A 24,376-nucleotide genomic window follows, 5' to 3' on the forward strand; every position below is an offset into this window, starting at 1 on the left:
CGAGGGAATATTTAACACTTGGATAGGATACTCCATCTACAAGTGACAAAGTGCTTAACAGGGGGTATTAAGTATTAGCATCCACAATTTAGAAATAGGAAAACAAAAGCAAAAGTGGTTAAAGGTGTCACGCTCACACAGCAAGTCCACAGCTAGTACTCATCCCGTGCTCCAGGAAAGGGGAAAGCTAACCATCAAACTGACAGGAGACCCTCAGAGTTTGCCCCAGATCCAAATGCCACTGTGATATTTCAACATAGATTACAACGGAAGGAGAGAAAATTGGAACAATATTGGCATGACTCACATACCATTGGAGTGAAAAGGACAGAAAATAAGGACAATGCCAGTACAACAGAGCTCAACTATATGCGTTGCCTTGGAAGAGGCATTACGGTGCCACCCAAATAAGCACACGTGCTCTGCTATAATAGCACTAATATGCATCACCACTTTGGATGAAACCAGGTACAAATCACACAATCCTCTTACACAATCTGTTCCTATTTACAAGGGGGAAAAACCAACTCTGCAGGAGATAGTGGAGAAACACCATGACTGGATATTAGAATTAAATGTCGTAGAGATACATGGAACTAGAGAAACAAATCAAAGAGTTCCTGCCTGTGGGGGAGCCCTGCCTTGACGATGAATGGTGATGTCTGCCTTGACCACAGTGCAGATCCCTAAAAAGCAAAACCCAGGCCTGTCAAGTACGGTGCACGTAAGCACGCAGGCAAGGTCGAGGGAGAAGCTGTGAGAGGCAGGAATATTTTGAATACTAATGCAGATTAAGCATAGTATGCGAGACCATGTCAAGAACACATGACAATCAACCGTGTACTGGTACTTCTGTTTCTGATAAGCAAAAATTACAGATGCAGCCATAAAACTGTTAACTACGCACATAGTTTCGCAACATCCTGAGTAGCAGGTTGTAACCCCAAATAAGGCATAGCGCATTTTAGGGGTCTTACATAATATGTAATCAACTATTGAATATGATTAGAATGACCAAGTCTTGTTTTGCTACAAAATGGGCTTAGTAAGAAGAATCGATGGGAGGAAATGAGCAGGATTGACCCACAGGTCCTGCTCGATGTAACTAGAAGAAAATAGGCCCTTCACACCGGCGACCCCAGTGCATGGCATTCCGACACGAGAATCAAAGGAACCACAACCTCCTGCCTGGTACTGTAGGTAACATACCAGTGAAATGTAAGTGAACTAGGCTTTATTATTGTATTATAGTAGATCTTCTATTAATTGCTTTTGCATTGCTTTGTGCTGTATTAATTGCTTTAAAATTTATAGTATTTAAGGTTTAAATCGTGTAGTAATTGTTTTTAAGACTTGTGAAATTTAAACAACTGTTAACTGCTTAAAGTTTGCAATAAATAAGAAAGTGGTTAAGTCTCTCTTGACGTTTCCTAGTTTCCCTTGGATCTAAAATAAATTGAACACATGACACTGCCCCCAAGAGGTTCACTATCTTACTTCAGTTATAAGGTAAGTAATAACCACTGTAATGAGGCATCGTAAGGAAATAGGCAAAGATTATTTACAACAAGAAGATTATGTGGTTGGCTTTCTTGCATTAAGGTACCAGCTGATACAGGAGCATGTGTTCATGAACATGAGGGCTCCCGATCTAACTCCCATCGCGAGTTAAGTTAGGATGGGAGTTAAGTTAGGATGGGAGTTAACTCCCATCCTAACTTAACTCCCATCGTGAGTTCTCAGTGACACTTCCAACTGGCAGAATCAGGATGACCAACTCCTATCCCACGCTCTTGCTGTGGGTATTTGTTAAATGTGCTCATGAGCACTAGCCACGGTGTGTATGCAACCGAACAGGGCTGCATAACTAAACACACCCTGGTTATTCATAGGAATTCACAGGCCTCAGCTGTAAAAAGCCCTTTTTCCCCCCCTCCCTGACTTCTCTCCCAATGTCCCATCTCATATGGAGTTTGGCTTGAAAGGGCAGCATTAAAAGAGAAAATATGTATTTATGTAAAAACACAGTTAATCACACTTCCCTGGTGTTTTTTTCCTACTCTATTACTTGACTCCATTTGATTTTGCTACTACCATATACAGCCTTAACAACTCCTTACCCCAAATGTCTCTTTCACTCAACTCTTTTTCCAGGCAAACCAACAAACAAAAAATTTGCATAAGAGCGCCGTCTCCTCAGCAATGGATAAAAAAGGGAAACGCAGAAAATGCTATGCAACTTCCTATTCTGTGAGTGCCATTTAACTCAAAAGAATAAAAAACCAGCACAAGGTTGTCCCTTTCCCTTTCATGTCCCCACCAGGCCATCTTGCTTTAAAATTCATTTAAATCAGGCAAAGGGGTGGAAAGAGGAGGAGAGGTGCATTTAAAGACAAGAAAATTAGGTTATTTAAGCCAACCCAGCCACAGATCAAAAGATGAAGTGCAGGATAGCAACTCTGCTAGAGTTTGATCAAACAGCACTTTGGACCATATGCCCCGTTGTCATTTCAAACCATTTAGAAAATGGGGAAACAACAAAGATTGGTATAATTTTAATGTAAAATCCAGCATCTATGTGCAAGTTACGTTGGGGTTATACCTTGTTTTATGCTATACTAAGTCATCTGCTAATAGCTTTATAAATACAGAGAAAAAATACACCTGTCATGAAGAGTACTGTATGGACAAATGTTATGTGTCAGACTTATATGGCCCCCATGACCATAATTTTTAAGCACCTCACAACTATTGTATTGCATCTCACCACACACCTACAAAGCAGGGAACTTCTATTATCCTGTTTATTCTTCTCAGAAAGCTGGAATGACTTCCATGAGATCACACAGGTAGCCTTGGACAGAGACTGGAACAGAAGAAGGTCAACCAAGTCCTCTGGCTAGCACCCTAAACACCAAACCATCCTTCTCTCTACTGACACACACAGGGAAAAGGGTGGGTCTTTTTTAAATACTCTGTTGAGAATGAAAGGCTTGATAGAGGGATTATGGGAAAAATGGGACTTAAGGAGTGTTTTGAAGGAGGGAAGAAAAACTTCATGGAGGTCATGTAAGTATATTCATTAAATTTCCAGTATACAAAAGCTCCTCTGTGCTCAATAGAAAAGTAAATGAAGCCATATTGTCCAAGAGAAAACTCTCTAAGCTGTGAGTTATTGTGGTTCACTGGATAGTGCAGGGGACTGGATTCTTACTATTTGTCTTGGAGCAAATCAATAAGTGTCCTGAAGACTAATAAACATATTACCTAAACCCAGATTGTCCAAATTAAGGTTATCTGAATTTAAAATCAATTCCAGGAATTCAAAATCCATATAGAAACAATTCTACCTCTGATTACTTGAACATTGCAGATACCTCATCAATATAACCAATAATCAATGTTTACACACATTAATAACCCTCTCACGAGGTGGCATGAGGTTTAATTAACTGATGTCTGTAAAAGGCTTAAAATATTGGATGAAAGGAATCATGGAAATACTAAGCAATAGTATGCAATCACTACTTCTATATCTGGTGTGCCATTACTTTGGGACCAAACTAATCAAACATAGGACCATTTCCTTTCTATAGAATTCAATTATAGTTTGGCTAAAATTTCATAGCAGAATTGAGACAACAGCTGGTGAGAAATTTTCCTTTCTGAAAATATTTGAGATAAAAAAGGCAATGTTGCACAAAATACAAGTGTTCTACAGGCAGACAGATCTTGGGTTTTCCAGAAAGTTTTCAGCTTTCCATCAGGAAAATCCAAATGAAATATTTTGTTTGAGGTATCATCCACTCAGACCAGATGTGTGTCTGCTATGTTGAAATGACCCAGAATCTTTCATTTCAAATAATCTTAATGAAACATTAAATAGCATTTTTCTACCAGTGCATTGCCTACTTTATTTCAGGCACCCTTTCTCTTATTGGTTGACCTTCTTGGAGGTAGTCTTGGATTTTTCTCTGAGCAAACTGTGTCAATCACATGATATCAGTATATCATGGAAAACAATCTGGCCTCAGAGTCTGGTCCATAAGAGAGTTTGGGGGCATCAGGCTTCCAAAAGACAGCTCCTGTCCAGCAATGAACCTCAGAGGGAAAACACAGTTCAACAGACTGAACAGGAAACATTTAACGTCAACTCAACAAACAAATGAAACAACGTTTCATTCTGATCATTTCAACATTTCTGAATTATTAAAAATGTTCATTCAGTGAAAAATTTCAAGATTTCGCCTTTTATTGGATGAAAACAACTGCTGAAGTGTCACAACTTCCCCCAGCATGGAAATTCTGATTTTTGTTCTGCTCTATTCAAGACCCTCTTATTTATGTGCAAACAATTCAGAACAATCGAGCTAAATCATGCACAAAGGTTTCAGCACCCCTGTCATGAATGGCTTGAAATTAAGAATTACCATCATTACCTAAGCTTTTCTCGAGGTCAAAAAGCCTATTTAGCTCCAAATATATGAAAAATCTGCATTGCAGTTATTTAGATCCATGATCTCTCTCTGTTAACAGGAAGAAAGAAATGCAGGAAGTATTCCTATTCATTGTCCACCACGTGTCAAATCTGGACAAAAAAGCAGTTGTTCTGCCTTTAATTCTATTTAGAATCTGGTTGTCTCCCCTTCTGCCTCCAAGTCAATAACTGAAATATTTTTATGGAAGACACTATGTGTTCCCTAGCAAGGTTCGTCAGTATATTCCGAACACTTAATACATTTATCACACAGTAGGCTTTCTTCCTTGGATCTATTCTAATCAGGCTCTTACCACACCCTGAGCAGCTTCCAGAAGTGCATTAAAGGAACGTGGATAGAATTTGTCACATGTAGTTCTTTCTGCCTTTTCTTCCCAAGAGAAAAATTGTGTGACGTTCAATGAAGTTTTATTTTCTGCTGCGCTCTGTATTTTTATTGCTGAAGTCAAAGACAAAGAAGTAGGCCCTGCACTCAGAGTGGAAGGTGGTGACGAAGATTGAGGGAGTGCCAATGGAAACTCATTTCATAGTCTTGGACTGGCTTCTGCACTGGTGAGTTTGTGGTAGTCAATTTTAATATGCCTGAAGAGCACAACTGATGACTATGGTCCTCCTCCTGGAGCAGATGACCCTTTTTGAAGATATCCTGTCCTCAAATCACCGAGTGCTTTGAAGATATAGAAAGAACTCTTGAACTGGACTCAATTAGGCTCTGACTTCCCTCTGGCATTTCCCACTTTCCACCATCTTATATGATATGTCAATGAAACACAACTCACGGTCAGATCTGCACATTAATGACCATGTACATGCTTTAAGGTAAAAATAATTATGTATGCAGAAGGCACATGGACACTCATTTCATTAGCGTTTGGACTACTAATAAGGAAAAATAGCTTAAGTTTCCTGGCTAGTAGCACACAAATTACCACAAAAAATATTCCAAATGTCATGCTTCTATGCAATGAATGAGAAAGCAAAGTACAAGTGCAATTCTGGGGGCCTATTTCCACTTTACCAACCTTCATGAATGTGTCTCAGACGTGATGTGATCCTCTGGAGATAGACGAGGGAAGCTCTGTCTCTAAATACCTCAATTAACATCTCTCACCTACCCTACTGAAACAAAAGACAGAACTATGTAGCACTTTAAAGACTAACAAGATGGTTTATTAGGTGATGAGCTTACATCTGTTTTGTGTGCATTGATTCTTTGGCGAAGTGTCTGAGAAGTTTGTCCCATGTACATAGCAGACAGACCCATAGTCTTCTACAGACAACCACCTAACCTTAGGAGGATTCTTACCAGCAACCACAGGACATACCAGACTAATACCAACCCTGGAACTTTCCCTTGCAACAAACCCCGGTGCCAGCTTTGTCCACATATTTACTCTGCTGACACCATTATTGGACCTAATCATGCCAGTTACAAGATCAAGAACACATATTTCTGTTCATCCAGAAATATAATTTATGCCATCATGTGCCTAAAGTGTCCGTCTGCTATGTACATTGGACAAACTTCTCAGACACTTCGCCAAAGAATCAATGCACACAAAATAGACATAAGACTCTGAGAGAAAGCTGTTGCTTGCCATTTTAGCCAGACTGACCATTCCCTTAATAACCTTAAAACATGCATATTGCTTCAAAGAGACTTTAACTCCAGACTTCAACGGGAAGCTTCAGAATTGTCATTCATGCTTAAATTTGACACATTATATATGGGTTTAAACAAAGACTCTAATTATCTCACCCATTACAGAGATAGCTTCCCCAATTATCACCCCTATGTCATTACCTCACAGACACTAACCTTCCCCCCCTCACCCCAACTCTGTTCTAAAATTTAATTTTTCAATTTCACATGCGTTCATTTTTTTGATTGCATCACTTTGGTATATATGGTTGTGCCGATTTTCTTCCACATATTGGATCTGAGGAAGTGGGTCTGGCCCACGAAAGCTCATCACCTAATAAACCATCTTGTTAGTCTTTAAAGTGCTACATAGTTCTGTCTTTTGTTTCAGCTAGACCAGACTAACACGGCTGCATCTCTATCACTATCCTACTGAAACTACCAGTAGAGGTGAAAATAGGAGATTACAATTTACAGCTGATCCAAATTGGCATGGGAAGGCTCAGGCTCCTTCTGAAACCATGCCTCAATTCCGGCATCCTATTCTTTATGAAGTTTGAACTAACTCCTTTATCCATCTGGATTAGGCATTTGTAACACACCAGTTGCCACTGAAGCTGGCTCCAAGAATGGAGTAGTGTCGGTTATAGTAATGGCATTTCCTTGCCACAGATGCCCGGTTTATGTCAAGTCACATGAATCGGTTGACAATATGCTCACATTGGCAGAAGCCATTTTAGCAGGTTTGCCCTTGTGAAAAGAGGAACAAAATGTGCGAGGCTTTACACAGAAAGAATATTGTAAAACCTAAGGAGTCATAGACATGTCAAAACCTCTTTGGGAAAAACACATGCTTATATGTAGGGCATTGGGAGAACTACTTAAGGGTGGAAAGTGTGCAGTTAGTTTTCTTTCCAAGGATCTTGTTTGCTGCCGGGGGACAACATGCTCACATAACGCAAAAAAATAAGGCCCAGTGTCTGATCACAGAATTGGAAGCCAGAAACGGCAGAGTTCGAGTCATGATTTTCTCACTGGTGTCTCCTGTGGCCTTAGGCAAGTCTCCAAGACTACGCCTCAGTTTCCACATGTGCACTTCCCAGTTACCTTTGTCACAAGGCTGCTATGAGGATTTACTGGTGTCTATAGAGAGCTTTGAAGATGAAAATAACTAATCACTGTAAGTACTAATTATCGCTATTAACAAAACATTTGCAGGAGTAACATGTAAAAATGGTGTTATACACTTCTAACTGGTACTCACAATGGGCAAGTGGAAAATTAGGATCAGGTTCTCAGCCATTCTACACAAGTAACATTGTTTAGGATTCAGCTGATTGTGTTCTGGGGGTAGGAGAAGCTGGAGAGATGGGAAATTTATGACAGGCTGTCTGATTTACAGTATGGACGAAGCATGTTTGCAAACTCAAAACTTGACAGATCTGATGTAGCACCTTCTCTGACAGACAATATAAGATGAATGTATCACACATTAGGAGCTTTTTGGTGTGCGCTTGTGTTTGTGTGGGAGGTGGGGGCACTTCATTTGCTGTCAGGGGAAATGAACAGCCTTACCTTAAGGTTTTTATAAACTGTCATCTTTAATCAGACACACACAGCAAGTTGTCATCTCTTATAAAGCATTAAAAAAATGGTAAAAGAAGTTAATCTCTCCCCCTCACTCACACACCATTTTTGCAATGACCTGAATCAAAACTAACCCTCTTCTTAGTAATGTCATAACAAGTTTTTTGAAATGTGTCTTTGTAATTCAGCCACACACACTTTATGAGAGCCTGTCAAAGGAAAGAGTTAGGCTGTGCCTGCAAGAAGCATTCATTCCTGCTGTCAACAGAATAAAGAACTAAATGTCAATAGCTAAGGACTCCTCAACTAAATATCTTCTAAATACTCATTAAACCGGGAGAAAAATACAGTAGATGGCTATCAAATAGCTCACTAAAGACTGATTTGCCAGATAGCAAGAGGTCAATTGAAGTAAACACCTAGTCTAAGAAAAGTTGCATAAAACATTCACCATATTCTAGAACACACAATGATTCCAAAATGAAGACGTGGGCATCATTGTTCTTCTTGGAATTTGAGTTCTAAATCATATCCATCACAGATTAACCATGTAGCTTTGGCAATTTCAGTGTGCCTCAGTTTCCTGACCGACAAAGTTTTAACAATACCTGCATTGTGCAGCAATGTTAAGAATAACTAGCTAAATATGTGTGAAGTGTTCTATAAGCAATATATCGTGATACAAAATTAAGAATCCTTATTAATGAAAGATAAATGGTTATATCTTTAAAAGTGTCTCAGTTTTGTGTGATTTGGGGGAGTACATTTTTAACAAGTCCTTATATGTGTAATTAAAATCTTGGATTATTGTTTGAGTTTTTTAAAATCTATCTTCCCTTCTCCGTGTAAACTATCTGGTTGTTTTCTGAATGTCATTCAGCTTGAACTGTGAAATAGGAATGATCAGTTTCATTACAAGTTAGAACAAGTAGTCCCATGGCACCTTACAGACTAACAAAAATATACAGTATCATGAGCTTTCGTGGATAAAATCCACTTCATCAGATGAGCTGGAGCAGAAATAATAGAAACTGAGATATTTACAACAGCAAAAAAAAAAAAAAAAGTACCTGTCAATTGTAAGATCGGTCTTAATGAGGCTAATTAAGTGGGCTGGAAGATCCCATTTTTAGCTTTTGATGTAAAAATGTAGTTGTTGAAGGAAGGGGAGATTGGCTTTATAATACAACATCCAGTTGATGTCTTTGTTCAAGCGCAGGGAAACCGTGTCAGATTTGTAGAGAATTATTAAAGCTTCAAAAATATTACTTCCATGTAAAGAGTTACCAGTTGACATTTTCCAAGCCACCTGCGGAACGTAGTGCCCAACTAGGGATGTCAGTGGTTAACTGGTAAGCATCACCCATTCACTGGTTAACGGACTGCTGGGCTGGAGCAGCTCCTACCCGCGGTGAGCCCATGCAGATGGCCCCCCTGCCTGCCTATTTAAGTGCCTGCACATTTAACTAATTGAACAGAATTTTATATCCATATGCCCAATGCCCTTAGGGTGAGATTTTCAAAAACGCCCTAGATTTTAGTAATTGCTACATTTTAATGCAAACAACAATGACCTTAATTTTATAAAATACCTATCAACATTACATATACATTATGCATAGTATTTATGAATGTTACAAACTTCCTCATGCTTTGTCAATGGGATTGAAATCCTAAACTTCAGCGCCTGAGCACAGGCTGATAACACTTGGCGGACCGAGCAACTCCAACAGGCCGCAGAGTAAACTGTCATCCCTTAGAACCATCCCCTAGAGGGGGACAAAGCACATGATGTCTGCATGTTACATACATATTTTTTTCTCTCTCTCATAGACATGCGATAGAAATGTAGCCGTGTTAGTCTGGGGTCGTTGAAGCAAAATGCAGGACAATGTAGCACTTTAAAGACTAACAAGATGGTTTATTAGATGATGAGCTTTCGTGGGCCAGACCCACTTCCTCAGATCAAATAGTGGAAGAAAGTAGTCACAACCATATATACCAAAGGATACAATTAAAAAAATGAACAAATATGAAAAGGACAAATCACATTGCAGAACAGAAGGGGGATGCGGGGGGGTGGGAAGGGGGAGGAAGGAAGGTAAGTGTCTGTGAATTGCTGATATTAAAGGTAGGGAGAGTGGGATGTTTGTGAGTTAATGGTATTACAGGTGATAATTGGGGAAACTGTCTTGGTAATGGGTGAGAAAGTTCAAGACAGTTTCCCCAATTATCACCTGTAATACCATTAACTCACAAACATCCCACTCTCCCTACCTTTAATATCAGCAATTCACAGACACTTACCTTCCTTCCTCCCCCTTCCCACCCCCCCGCATCCCCCTTCTGTTCTGCAATGTGATTTGTCCTTTTCATATTTGTTCATTTTTTTAATTGTATCCTTTGGTATATATGGTTGTGACTACTTTCTTCCACTATTTGATCTGAGGAGTGGGTCTGGCCCACGAAAGCTCATCTAATAAACCATCTTGTTAGTCTTTAAAGTGCTACATTGTCCTGCATTTTGCTTCATAGACATGCGTGTGTGCACACAGCTTTTCTCACTGTTTCCGCAATCGAAAGGATAAAAGAGACAAGAACTTTCTAAGCTGCCATAAAACAAAACACGGCTAATTTACAACTATGGGGCTGAGTTTAAATTGGTCAATTAACTTTTCCTCTCCAAATTCAGAATGCAAAAACTTACCTTCCAGCTACTCTGATAAATGCATGAATGGCAGGACACCTAAGTGCTGCGCTGTGTTTCCTGGGTCTCAAACTAGATCACCAGCTTGTCAAGATGGCAGCTTCCTGTTTGTGATTCCCTTTTCACTTTAAGGCATGAACTCTCTGACTACTCACTCTCTGCAGTGATTAGAATATACATGATCCTATACAGCAAGTTTTCCTATCAAGCAGCTGCCTAGTTATCTGACAAACTTCCCATCAGAGAGACAGGTAAACAGGGGTGCCAAGACAGTTTAGTTTTTCCATTCCATTTCCTGACATGCACACAAACTTGCTTAGAAGCAACTGCTTCTTCAAGGCTGTTGAGCAGCATTTTGCTCTCTATGCCATCCTGCAATCCTTTTAATTGCTGTCTGATCCTAATGAAGTGTGGCTGATATTAATAAAGAGATCTCCCCTTGAGGCCCTGATACCTAATATCCAAACAGTGTTCAATTGCATTAGGATCAACAGGGTTTTCACAAACTGAAATGTTATCTCCTGTGTCTCCTGCTCCTTCTGGTCCATCTCCACCCTCCACACAAACAGCCTCAAGACTGCAGACATCTGTTCTTCAATTGTCTGGTAATAAACATACTCCATAAAGCATATGTACAATTATTATTACCCTGAAGAGCCAAGTGCTTTTCAAATGCCAGCTGAAACAAATGTTAGAACAGACTTGTCACTCTGGCTGTTAAGATCCCACAGTGCCCAGGACTTCGGATTTGGTCCACCACATGGTCTTCTGCCAATGGGAGATGTTAGACCACACACCAATAACACCTTCTGCCCATCTCATTAACTGCAAGCAGATGCTGGTTATCAGCGGAGAATGAAGAAGTAAACTGGACTCTCGTTGTGTTCACTTTTCTACTTCAACACCTCCCACAATATGTAATTAAGGAAAATCAGATGTGCATTCCTCTTCAATTTGTAAGTGCAATTAGTTTTCATATGTTCAAAGCCTGCTAGTAAAAAAACTATTCCCAGGAATCATCTCCTCTTGAATACCCACTTGCCTTCTGAAAATTCACTGTTCATTTATTACGTGTGGGGCGGTATATCATTAAGGGCTGGTAATTAATCTGGGGTTTGGCGCATCTCACTTGTCCTAGTGGAAATTAGGACCCATATCCCTGAGCAAGACAGCATTTCTCTTCTCAATTCTGGCTTGTGAATTCTAAGACAAGCATGCTTTGAAAACAGTTCACATATTTGTCCTCTGACATTTTGAAATCATAAGTGTTGTGTCTGGAGTAACAATGGATGAGAGTTCAGAAACAAAATAAAAAATAACAAGTGCATTTTTTAAAGGGTGGCTTTATTCTGACAAATGGCTACATAAAAATAGCACCTCACGCCACAGATTTCCTCTCTGTGCACATTCACTCTCGTTTTTGCTGACTTCACTGAGTAAAGCAAGTGTTTAGTACTTGTAACTCTTTGTAGGTTCTGTAGCACCGGTACAGTTATAGAAAAGCCAACTTCGTTTTACTGTCTCTTGTGAATCAACAGAATTGATTATTAAGTCCCAATGTTATTGTGGCAATGTTCCAGGAAATAACACACACAAGGTGGATGAGGCAATGTCTTTTAATGATATTTTAGGTATGATCTTTTATTGGACCAGCTTGTGCCGGTGAAAGCAACAGCCCAGACGTGAAAACAAGGTCTGTATAGCTCAAATGCTCAACATCTGAAGCTATTTAATTGGGAAATCACAGAGGCTCAGAAAACATGGAGTCCCGTGCAATCACTTAACAGAGCTGCTTTTCAGAGTAGAAAGACAAAATGAGAGATTAATTCAGACGCAGGACTAGGACCAGCTGGAGGGTTCTGGTTTAGACCCCTCCATTCAAGACTCAATGCAGCACTGAGGACATTTAGTGACAGCACTTTCAGACAGGAAAATGTAGCAGGAGTGTGATAATAGGGTGTGATAATAATTCACTGGTACTTCAATGACCCTGAATCAGCTCAGTGATTCTAGTCATTCAGTTTCTGAACAAACAACAGTTAGCATCAGAGTTAAAAATAAAATCCCTGTTAATGCAAAAGTTTAACTAAATAAAAAAATAGAAAATATTAGTTTGCAGCAAGCTAAGGTGGGAATCCACCCTAAATTACCCTGCTGCGTAACTGTCTATGTGGACCCTGCTGGTGCACATTAACAAGTTCATTAACGTATTTTTATCTAGTCTTTTTGAAATCCAGCTAGACTAAAGAGTTGTAATGAACTGTTAATATGTGTCAGAAAAACCCATGCTGACGGGCAACCTATGGCAAGCTAGTTATGGGGATAGATTTACATCTTCGCTTTCCACAAACTAAATGTTCATGTAGATAAGCCCAAACTAATAAAAATAAATAAATAAAATAAGCAAGTCTAAAGGAATTCTCTCCAGAATAGCTAGGCCCTTGATACGAGAATGTACATGATACAGCATCGTCAAGGGTCTGAAACACACACTAATTGCAAAATCGTGTACTTTGCGTTCTCCCAAATGTCAGCATTTTTAACAGAAGTCCATTAAATTCTGCTCTCTATGCCAACATACGGATGCCAGTTGGTTCTAAGGTCAGCAGCCAAATTACAGCCTAGGCTATCTGGCAAATCACTACATTGCCAGGAATGTGATTGGCTTCTCTCATTTTTCCAAATGCCTCATTTCTAGTGGGTTTTCTTATTTATTTTAAAAAATTAGTGGCCCCTTTAACCCACAAACTGCTGTTGGGAGCCAGCTCTCTCCACATCACGGCAGTTCTAAGTTCTAATTTGTAGTTCTCCCCTTCCTACGCTCACCTACGTGTGGAGTGTGGTAAGTTAAAATGATAATTTCTGCCACAAAGCCATTTTTTCCTCTTCATAAAGTTATTGATGTGCTGCTCCACAAAAGTAAGTTATGATGTTGCAAATGCTATCTCTCTCACCGTGTGACAAGCACATTGTACTCAGAGATCTTTCAATCATAAATCTTGTTGTAAGGGCTTTTGTGACAAATTATTTCCACTGCCTACCCGTCAAGCTGGTAATGAAACCAGAGTGTGTCATGAAAATTGCTATTCAAAATGCATCACCTGTGTTGACTGGAGTAGGGGAGGGATGGGATGGGATGGGATGGGATGGGGTGGAAGTAAGAAGAGAAAAAGGGGAAAGAAGTTTTCATTATGCCTCACACTCGTAAAGTGCATCAGCAATAAAGGAATCTTTGATTGTCCACGACAAGCCAACAGTGTCACTGAAGAACAGCCAGAACGACATGCCATAGTAAAAGTGGCGCCACGGTTTAAAACATGACAATAAAGGCTAGCTGTCTTTCTTGGTCATAATAAAACGGTTGATGACTTTATGCAACATACTTCCTGAAGCTATTTACATGGTAGTTATTAATTACCAGTAAATTCATTAAACAAAGATTTTAAATGCAGATCAAAAGCTCCTTGTCAAATGAAGGGGAGAGGGGAAGTATAGCAAACAAGTTACTTATCACTGTTTCTTGTGACAAAGAAGCCAGGGAGAAATAAAATTAATAAAAATCACCTAATTCATGTACTGCTATTGGTTTATACAATATCATACAGTAGTAATTTGAATATATGTAGCTCCTTTCATCCAGCGATTTCAAAGCACACAACAAATCTTCATTAAAAGATCCTTGCTATATACAGGGATTTATTTTTTAAGATTTATAATGCTAGGCTATTTCAGAATCATAGAAACATAGGGCTGGAAGGGACCATGAGAAGTTATCAAATCTAGCCCCCTACACTGAGGAGAACCAAATATACTGAGACCTGATTTTAAAAACATCCAATAATGGGAGATTCCACAACATCACTTGGAAGCCTATTCCAGAGTTTAATTATCCTTATGGCTAAAAAGTTTTCCCCAATATTTAATTTAAGTCGCCCTTGCTGTAAATAAAGCCCATTACTTCTTGTCTAGCTTCAATGGACAGGGAAAATATTTCATGACCAAACTTTGTGTAACAGCTCTTAACATTTCTGCAGACTTATCAGGTCTCATCTCACTCTTTTCTCAAGACTAAACATGCCCATGTATTTTTACATCTTTGATCATTGGTGAGGTCTTTTATCATCTTCATAGCTCTCTTCTGGACTCTCTCCAACACGTCCAGGTTTTCCTAAGGTGGTCCACCCAGAACTGGATGTAGTACTCTAGCCTAGACCTCACCAGTGCTGAATAAAACAGGAGAGTTCCTTTGTCTTGCAGACAACATTCCTGTTAATACAGGCCAGAATGGTATCGGGCATTTTTGCAACTATATTACACTGTTGACCCATTTTCAAAATAGGATCCACTACAACCCTCTCTGATCCTTTTCAGCGGTACTACTACCTAGCCAGTTAGTCCCTTTGATTTTTCCTTCCTAAGTGCTGCACTTTTCACTTGTCTTTATTGAATTTCATCTTGTCGGTATCAGAAGAATTCTCCAATTTGTCAAGGTCATTTTCAATTCTAATACTGTCCTCCAAAGAGCCTGCAAATCCTCCCAGCTTGCTGTCACCCATTAATTTTATAGGCACACTCTCCACTCCATTATCCAAGTCATTAATGCAAATACTGATTAGTACCAGACCCAGGACTGACGCCTGAAGAAATGTCATCTCAGTTTCATAGCAAACCATTGGTAACTATCATTTCTACCAGAGGCACACCCCCTTATCGTAACTTCATTGAGACGGTGATGCCCAGTTTGCTGATGAGATTGTCATGTAGGATTGTATCAAATTCCTTACTAAAAATCAAGATATATCACATCTACAGCTTCTTTAGTTATTCACGAAGCCAGTAAGCCTATCAAAGATCTATAGTATATTTCTCTCTCTCTCTCTCTCTCCCCCCTCCTCCCCTTTATGGCTGAAGAAATCAAGGCAAAGAAAAATCATGTGATTTGCCTAAGAGCAGTTAGCAAGTCATCTGCAGAGAGTGTAACAGAAATCTGGAGTTGACTTCCAGCTCCATTCTCTGATCACTAAACATTGCCACTTTTCTAGTGGGATAAACACAAACTGAAAACAGGTATCAGAGTGGTCCTCCAGGGCTAGGAACATGCTTTACTTCATAACTCTGATCTGAGAAATAATACATGCCCACGGGACTCAGATTCCAATAGCAATCGGAGAGGGCAGTTCTTCTCACGATAAGACCCAATGTTTGTCAAGTGCTACAAAAGTTCACACTAACCTAATAGATTTTTAGTAGTAATATAATAATGTTAGAAGATGGTGCTATTTGGGGGTCTGTTCTGGTATTGACTAGGGGGAAATCAGCACAACAGAGAAGAAAGAAATCCACACGAGTAACAAGTTTGTAGGCTATCATACAGGAAAACAAACCTCGTATTATTTTGCACTGATGGCAAAAAGAAAATTCATCACTAAATCACAAGGTGGAAAAGGTGAGATTAAAATTTAACAGCACTGTAATAAGCCTTCTATTTCTAACTAACTCATCTTAGACATTTTAAACTTCCAACAGCTCTTGATGAGCTTTCAGCTGAGAATTTCTAATGTATTTTAATAATTGATGCTGTACCCTAGACCAGGCACTTAATTTGCAGGCCATGAGTTGTACCTGTTTATCGAGAAATTATCTTACCTTGCAGCGCAGAAAATATTTCTCTGACTTTTATTCAACATAACGGACAATGAACGATAAAACATTTGCCACAAGCTGTGATTAAACTTTCCCCAGCTCTGATCAATAAATAAATTACATTGTTTGATGCAAAAGAGGTAAAAAACTGAGCTTTAAGAGTTGAAGTGAGCATCTGGTGTAAAGCTACCTGGATATAATTTATTTTTTACACAAAAACAGCCATGCTGGGTCAGACCAAAGGCTCACTTAGCCCAGTATCCTGTCTTCCATAAGTGGCCAATGCCAGTGCCAGAAATAGGAGGCTTATTACAGTGCTGTTAAATTTTAATCTCACACTTTCCACCTTGTGATTTAGTGATGAATTTTCTTTTTGCCATCAGTGCAGAGTAATACGAGGCTTATTTTCCTGTATGACAGCCTACAAACTTGTTTCTCGTGTGGATTTCTTTCTTCTCTGTTGTGCTGATTTCCCCCTAGTCAATAAACAGAACACGTAATCATCAAGTGATCCATCCCCTGTTGTCCACTCCCAACTTCTAGCAAAGAGAGGCTAGAGTCATCATCCCTGTCCATTCTGGCTAACAGTCATTAATGGACCAATCCTCCATGGATTTATCTAGATGAATAACTTTACAGCAAGTGCATCATCACTGTTGTGGTATTTCATTTCAGAGACAGCACCATTCCCCTCTACTAAAAAAATACCGAAACCAAACCAAAACAACCCTCTCCAAGACAATCACGATTCAGAAAAGCATATTATTTCCACGTGCTCCAATTACGTATTTGTAGACACACATATGAAACCTTACCTGAGTAATGGATGGAAGATGACAGTGATATTTCTTGCGCTTGGTTTGCAGACAAACTTTGATCCACCGCCTTCGATTAAGCTATCATCAGGACCTCCTTGAAAACAAAAACATACCAGAAGAATTTTAATACCCAAGCACACCCTTTCTAAACTTCATTAGCAAATGGCAATCATGTCATCCTCCCCTCTCTCAACGGGCATCAATAATTAAATGAACCTATTTCAATTCTTCTGTTCTACTAAGATAAACTGGGCTCCTAAGGTGTAAAATCTAAACGAAGGATAAGATAAAGACAAGAATCACATCACTAAAAATCACATCACTAAAAGTAAATGTAAGACTGTATTTCTGCCCGGCTGTTAGCAATGGTGCGGACCTAGCACAGAATTCAGCATCAGTCAGACCCGGTTTCTATTCCCAAGGTTGCATCTGAATTATTGTGTGACCTTGACCAAGCCATCGACTGCCTCAATTTACTCACTTATCTTTCTCAGAAAGTATATGGTCCCCATTATCGTAGTTACGAAATGCTCAGATATTAATAGATTCTATCTTCACAAGCAGTGTTCCCTGTAAGCTGTGCACTTGGATGGCTGGCTCAGGAGAGACTCAAATGCCGGCTGATTAGCAGAGCGTCCACAGCTAAGTTTTTAGTGTTTACTGGTGGTGCACATTCACACGTGCATTGGTGCACATCCTTTTTTTTGCACATAGATGGGAAAAATCCACATATGGATGGCAAAGATTAGAGGGAACAAGGCTCGCAAGACTCCTAGAAGGATTACTCCCATTTACTGATGAGGAACTGAGTTAAAGTCATTGTCCAAGGTGTCCCAGGAAGTCCAGCAAATAGAGCCTCGGCCTCCTATATCCCAAGTTAGTGTCCGAATCACTGAACCATCCTCTTTCCAAAGAATGAGAGTCTCTATTGCTTGAGCTAAGAGCCAGGCTTTGGTCAAGAGCGTTACCACCACCTACCTTTAAGAGCTGTTTGGAAACTTAACTGTAAAGTCTGGAAAATGCTTTTGATCGTAGTATAAAAGGCTCTATTGAAGTGCAAGAGACTATTGCAGGTGAATATCTTCCATCCTGGGGTGTGTCTAGACTACATGCCTCCTTCGACGGAGGCATGTAGATTAGCCAGATCGGAAGAGGGAAATGAAGCCGCGATTAAAATAATCGCGGCTTCATTTAAATTTAAATGGCTGCCCCGATCTGCCGATCAGCTGTTTGTCGGCAGATCGGGGGAGTCTGGACGCGATGCCCCGACAAAGAAGCCTTTCTTCATCGACACAGGTAAACCTGGTTTCACGAGGCTTACCTGTGTCGATGAAGAAAGGCTTCTTTGTCGGGGCATCGCGTCCAGACTCCCCCGATCTGCCGACAAACAGCTGATCGGCAGATCGGGGCAGCCATTTAAATTTAAATGAAGCCGCGATTATTTTAATCGCGGCTTCATTTCCCTCTTCCGATCTGGCTAATCTACATGCCTCCGTCGAAGGAGGCATGTAGTCTAGACACACCCCTGCTGTTTCCTTTCTTGGGAGCTAGCTTGGTTTTTATATTGTGTAACATATGATATCATATTATTTTGTTTGTATAGCAACTTGGATTTATTTTAGCTATCTTAGGGAAAGTCTTTTAAGAATCAAACCATTTCCCACATTGTTTGACTCCTGTGACTTCACTGCCAAGAGCCAAGATACAAGCAAAAACTGTTTTGTAGGAATAAACGGGTCTGATTTGGCACATTCACTTGCATCAGCTAATCCAAGGGCCATCACTAGTAAAAGTATGAAAGTACCCTATACACATGCTTAGTGTGATTTACAGGCTAAAATCTGGACTAAAGGTCTTAAAATCAGAAATGAAATGCTGGTCTTGTGTCATTACATCTATACCAAAGTTACCGCCACAGATAAATCCTACCAACAATTGGCTTTAACACCGATACAAAGAGAAATAACTGTAAAAATGGCATTTTCTTACTCAGAGTCACTCATTCGGTGCATCGTATTTCTTGGTAGTAACAAGTCTGTACTTCTACTAACCCTAAGCAGAACTAGAAAGCTTGATGGAGTCTATTCTACCTGAGATATGAATGACGAAAAATTTCAAACTATGGAGCCTAGGTCATTCATAATATTAAACTACTCTAGCATTTTGGCTATTTTTCCTTGTCACTGAGGGTACATCTAGACTACAGGCTTTTGTAGGCAGACGTTTTGTCGACAGATACTGTCGACAAAGCTTCTGTCGACAAAGAGCATCTAGACTACATTCAGTTCTGCCTACAAAGCAAGCTGCTTTGTCGACATAACAGTGTAGATGCAAAGGACAGTGTAGATGCAATAACACCTTCTGTCGACAGAACTCTGTCGACAAAAGGTATTATTCCTCGTAAAATGAGGTTTACAGCCATCGACAAAACTACTGAGTTCTGTCGACGTTATGTCGACAGAACTCAGCGGTAGTGTAGACACAGGTATAGTTTTGTCGACAAAAGTCCACTTTTGTCGACAAAACCCTGTAGTCTAGACACACCCTGAGTGCTGCTCACTTTGTAGTTGGCAATGAAGTCTTCAACACAACTTTCTCTCCTCATGGCTTTTTATTGCCAAGCGTTAGGCCACTCAGTAGCTGGGCTGCATCTAGCTCTAATGCTTGTAAGGACATTTTGGTGGCCTTCTGGTAACGGCACATGAATCATCCACTAATTATTAAACAAATAATTGATAGAGCCTAGTCCCGTTATTTTGATCGCCTCTTTCCCATCTGCAATACTTCCAAAATCAAACCAGGGCCACTAAAATCCTATGTCATTTGACTGTCTTGTCTGTCTCTCACAAGACAGGAAGAAGACCGAATCTTTGAGTGAGGAGGGAAAAGCTGAGAACTAATGAATGAACACCACCCAGCTTCTTTTCAGAGTCAAGCTTACATGCCTTGGTCCTTCGCCTCGTATTCAAGGTGCACAAAAGCTCCACCAGAGCTAAATCTATTTTGTCATTCTGTTAATGATCTTAATGCAGAGCCCAGGGACCAATTGGGTGACAGATGCCAACTGCCTTTGCACCCTAGAAGTGGGCCTTCCAGTTGAGTATTGTTACACAAAACAGTGTTTTTCCATCTTCTTATTCCAGGACTAGTTCGCTGCCTTCCTAAACTATGTCAGGAAAATTTCAAGGACCAGCGCTAGTCCCCAGACCAGCTATCAAAAGACACTAATACAGAACAAGTCTCAGTGCTGATATTGATTCTACAAGATTCTCACAATGTCCCCATTAGGTAAGTCAATGTTAAAAATACAATTCAATACACAGGGAATCAGAGGCTTGTGTAGACTTACGGCACTGCAGTAGCTCTGACACACTACCTGTGCAGACGGGAGAACTTCTCTGGTTGGCACTGGAACTTCACGCCCCTGAAGAGGCAGGAGCTATGCCGACAGGAGATGCTCTCCCATCGACATACTACACCGGGAGCTAGGGTGGTATAACTGCGTCGTTCAGGGGTGTTGATTCTCTAGCATAGCCATACTGACTAAAAGTCCGTAGTGTAGACCAGGCTGACACACACCAAGGCTAAGTGACACTGAGTCACGGACAGAGCCCGGAGCAGACTTGAGGATTCCCAAGCATGGGCTGTGCTATATTTCTACGTGGAAAAATTGTGTCCAAGATACTTGTGCAAGCAGCATAGTATATCTGTTAGGAGATTGTTAAAATGGGTGCAGGGGGGAGTGAATTAACCACATACACCATGGGTATTTCACTTAAGAGTGCTTTCCCAGTTCAACTCAATTCCCCAGGTGTGTACATAAATGTGTATGTAAATGTCAACAGGAGAATTAGGGTGTATTAAAGACATATGAAAATCTTTGTGCTAACGAGGATTCCGTGAACATACAGCACTAGAAACTTAAGGATACACAGTTCATAAATATTTTCTGGGTCCAATTAAAAAAAGGATGGTTCTCAAAGAAATGAAATTGAAATGTTTATGCTATAGCTAACTTTTAAAACCCCTTCACAAATATGACAGAATTTAAATGCGGAAAGGAGAAAAAAAATGTACCACTTATACAGAAAATTATTCATTTCTCCCATTAACGTCTGACGCTGCATTTTCCAGTAGGGTCTGTCATTAACTGACTTACTGAAGGACTCATCCAACCATGAACTACTGAGGCATGAATTAGGAAATACAGACTTAAATTAAGGAAAGGGTGTTATTCTTGTTACGTCAAGTCACCCTGCACTAATCAATATTATTGACTGGGATGAACTTCATAACAAGGAATAAAACAATCAGTCTTATCTGTTTGAGCACATTATGCAAGAGTTACAAAGAGCGCTGCTGGGAACACCAGAATGCAGGAAGGAGGATACGCTTTTTAATTTTCTCTGCTCCTGAACTTTCAATTAATAATAATAGATGTTCTGTGCGTAGGTGGGAGCTACAAAGGAAAGTAATTTTATTTATATTAAAATATTTTTTACCGGAAAGATACATTGATTCAGAGAGCTCAATTCCCATGATGTCCTGAATACACAAACAAAGCCACGCTGCTGGAGTAAACCTTTCTATTGCAAGATAGCCTATAGCTGTTGGCTTTGCCTTGGTCTCTCCTTGTGCTGTCAGCTCCCACCTCCGCTCTTTGTCTGAATTTAGCTAGAGGCTGGCTATCAGCATAGACACATGGATGCAGCAACACTGTGTACTGCTGTCACGAGGGCCCTATCAAATTCATGGTCCATATGGGTCAGTTTCATGGTCATATGATTTTGCAAAGCATAAATGTCATGATTTCAGACATTTAAATCTGAAACGTCGCAGAGTTATAACTGCGGGATCCTAACTCAACTCTGAAGGCAGCAATGCAGTAGGAAGGATGCTGCCGCGCTACGTCTGCACTGCTGCTGAGGAGGGGGCTGCCTTCAGACCTGAGCACACCGGCCAACAGCCGCCACTCTCCAGCGGGCCAGCTCTGAGAGCAGCACAGAAGCAACGGTAGCACCCTCACGACACCCTCTCCTGCTCCCTGCCATAAGCTTTTTTGGGGTCAAGACTCCTAATTTGAGCAATACTGGTCTCCCCCATTAAATCTGCATGCTAGAGTAAAAGCACACAAAAGACCAGAGATTTCCTGGTCCGTGATGTGTTTTTTCATGGCTGTAACTAGGGAAGGGTCCTAGCGATCAGTATAGACACATCCATGTAAACACCCGGCGCTGATAAGCAGAACTAGTTAAAAACATACTTTGCACAGAAGATCTTATTCCTGAGTGCAAGCCGTAATGAAGTGGTCTGGTGCAAATTGTGGCTTACGGCCTATTGCCTGCATACAAAGGGTACTCTTAATGCAGACTTCGTCCGCCTATACACATTGTTGCAAATTCTGCAGATGTTCAGTGGCTGGAAAACGATGGTTGAACTCTTCCTTTAGCCAAGGCCTTAGACCAAGGGTGGGCAATAATTTTAAATGAAGGGCCACTTCAGAAATTTTGGAAGGGATCCCGGGCTGCCCCCAAAGAGGCGGGGCCTCAGGGCAGAAGGGGCAGGGCCAGGACACTTCCCTACCCACAGACTCTAATTGGCCTAAGAGTGGAGGGAGGATGTGAAGTCTTTGCTCCCTACACCTCCCTCTAGGCACCTATGTCCCTGGCGACAAGAGGAAACTTCACACGCTCCCCTAACCCCCAGGTCAATCTGGGCCTGGAGACAGGTGAGTCAGCCAAGTCTCTTGCTTCCTGCCCCCACCCTGTAAGGTGCACATGGTGCTTAGAGTCAACCCTGGCAGCTGGCTAAGCATTACGCGCCCCTAGCAGGAGAGGAGACTTCGCTTGCTCCCCCCACCTCATCCATGGGCCAGAGCAACATGCTTGGGGGGCCAGATCTGCCCTGAGGAGGTCCTTTTGCCCACCCCTGCCTCAGGCAAAGGACTATCTTTGTTTTCATAGAATCATAGATTATTAGAACTGAAAGGGACCTCGGAAGATCATTAAGTCCAGTCCCCTGCCCTCACGGCAGGACCAAGTACCCTTCTAGACAATCCCTGAGAGATGTCTATCCAACCTACTCTTAAATATCTCTAGTGATGGAGATTCCACAGCCTTCCTAGGCAATTTATTCCAGTGTTTAACCACCCTGACAGTTAGGAACTTTTTCCTAATGTCCAACCTAAACCTCCCTTGCTGCAGTTTAAGCCCATTGCTTCTTGTCCTATCCTCATCTCCCTCCCCCTTGTGACACCCTTTGAGATTCCTGAAAACCGCTGTCATGTCCCGTCTCAGTCTTCTCTTTTCCCAACTAAACAAGCCCAATTCCTTCAGCCTTCCCTCATAGCACATGTTTTCTAGACCTTTCATCATTCTTGTTGCTCTTCTCTGGACCCTCTCCAATTTCTCCACATCTTGCTTGAAATGTGGTGCCCAGAACTGGACACAATACTCCAATTGAAGCCATAGTGTTTTCTAATATGCTATGTGCATCACCATGCCAACACAGTGCCATCTGGCCCACGCACCTAGTTGTTCCACACCAGCAGAAGGTATCTGATCATCCATCCCACAAGGGTGCCTCTACACAGCAAAAGAGTCCCAGGTGGAAAGTCACAGAGCCTGAGACTACCGATTCAGGCATGTGCCATGGTGCTAAAAACAACAAACCAGATGTTCTGGCCCATGTTGGAGCATGGGCTCCAAAACCTACCTGTGCCCTAGGTGTCAGAGCCCAACTGGGAACAGTGTTATTTTTTGTGCTATGGTATGAGCCCTGCAAGCCAAGTAATTGAAGTGGGGCTCTGAGATTTGCCCTCATGGAGGGAGGAGCCTTGCATACATAGTCTAAGAAACCAGTGACCTCCCAGTGGAATCCCTGTCTGATCTCAGGTAGATGACAGAGACACACACAAGATCCCTCTTTTCTCCTGGGAGAGTTATCGCAGTTGAGAATAACGTTGGGAACCAAGTAATCTCCAGCTTTCTCTCCCCATCTGCTACAGGCAGTGCACATGGGACAAGTTACTTCCCTTCTCTGTGCCTCAGTTTCCCCATTTTACAACAGGAACAACGACTTCACCTTCCTAACCAGGGAGGAAAGGAGGTAATGAAGCTTAATGAACTCTGGATCATTTCTGAAAACTTTCCACTATGTGCAGAGTGCTATCATCAGAGCAATAGCCACCGGCTGTCTGAACTGGCTATCCACACTTGGTGTAATATGGCATCACAGAACACAAGTAGCCATCTGCCATCTCATAGCTTATATGAGTTATATGTTAGCAATAGTTTATATTGCTCCAAACAGGTCTTCTTTATAGGCCTTTTCTTTTTACAACTGTTTTAAACTTAAAAATAGTTTATGGCAAACAACTGTAATAGGCACTCTTTATAGCAACCAGGTATGCCTTAAATGTGTGGCAGCTGTGCCAAGGAACACAACTGGTGCACTAGTTTCTTCTGAGCCCCAGCTTGCTG

The 24,376-nt window shown here is 40.9% G+C and overlaps 1 protein-coding gene across 1 annotated transcript in view; it reads right to left on the reverse strand.

Moving 5' to 3' along the window:
* The window catches only part of EXOC4 (exocyst complex component 4), a 637,711-nt gene that overhangs the window by 345,661 nt on the left and 267,674 nt on the right, over positions 1-24,376 (reverse strand). The window contains exon 10 of the mRNA XM_075925646.2: positions 16,893-16,989. Coding sequence (XP_075781761.2) covers positions 16,893-16,989 — 97 coding nt within the window. The remainder of the gene's footprint in view (positions 1-16,892; positions 16,990-24,376) is intronic.

This window comes from Pelodiscus sinensis, chromosome 1 (assembly GCF_052426305.1).
Source record: "Pelodiscus sinensis isolate ZL-2025 chromosome 1, ASM5242630v1, whole genome shotgun sequence".
Classification (NCBI taxonomy): domain Eukaryota; kingdom Metazoa; phylum Chordata; order Testudines; family Trionychidae; genus Pelodiscus; species Pelodiscus sinensis.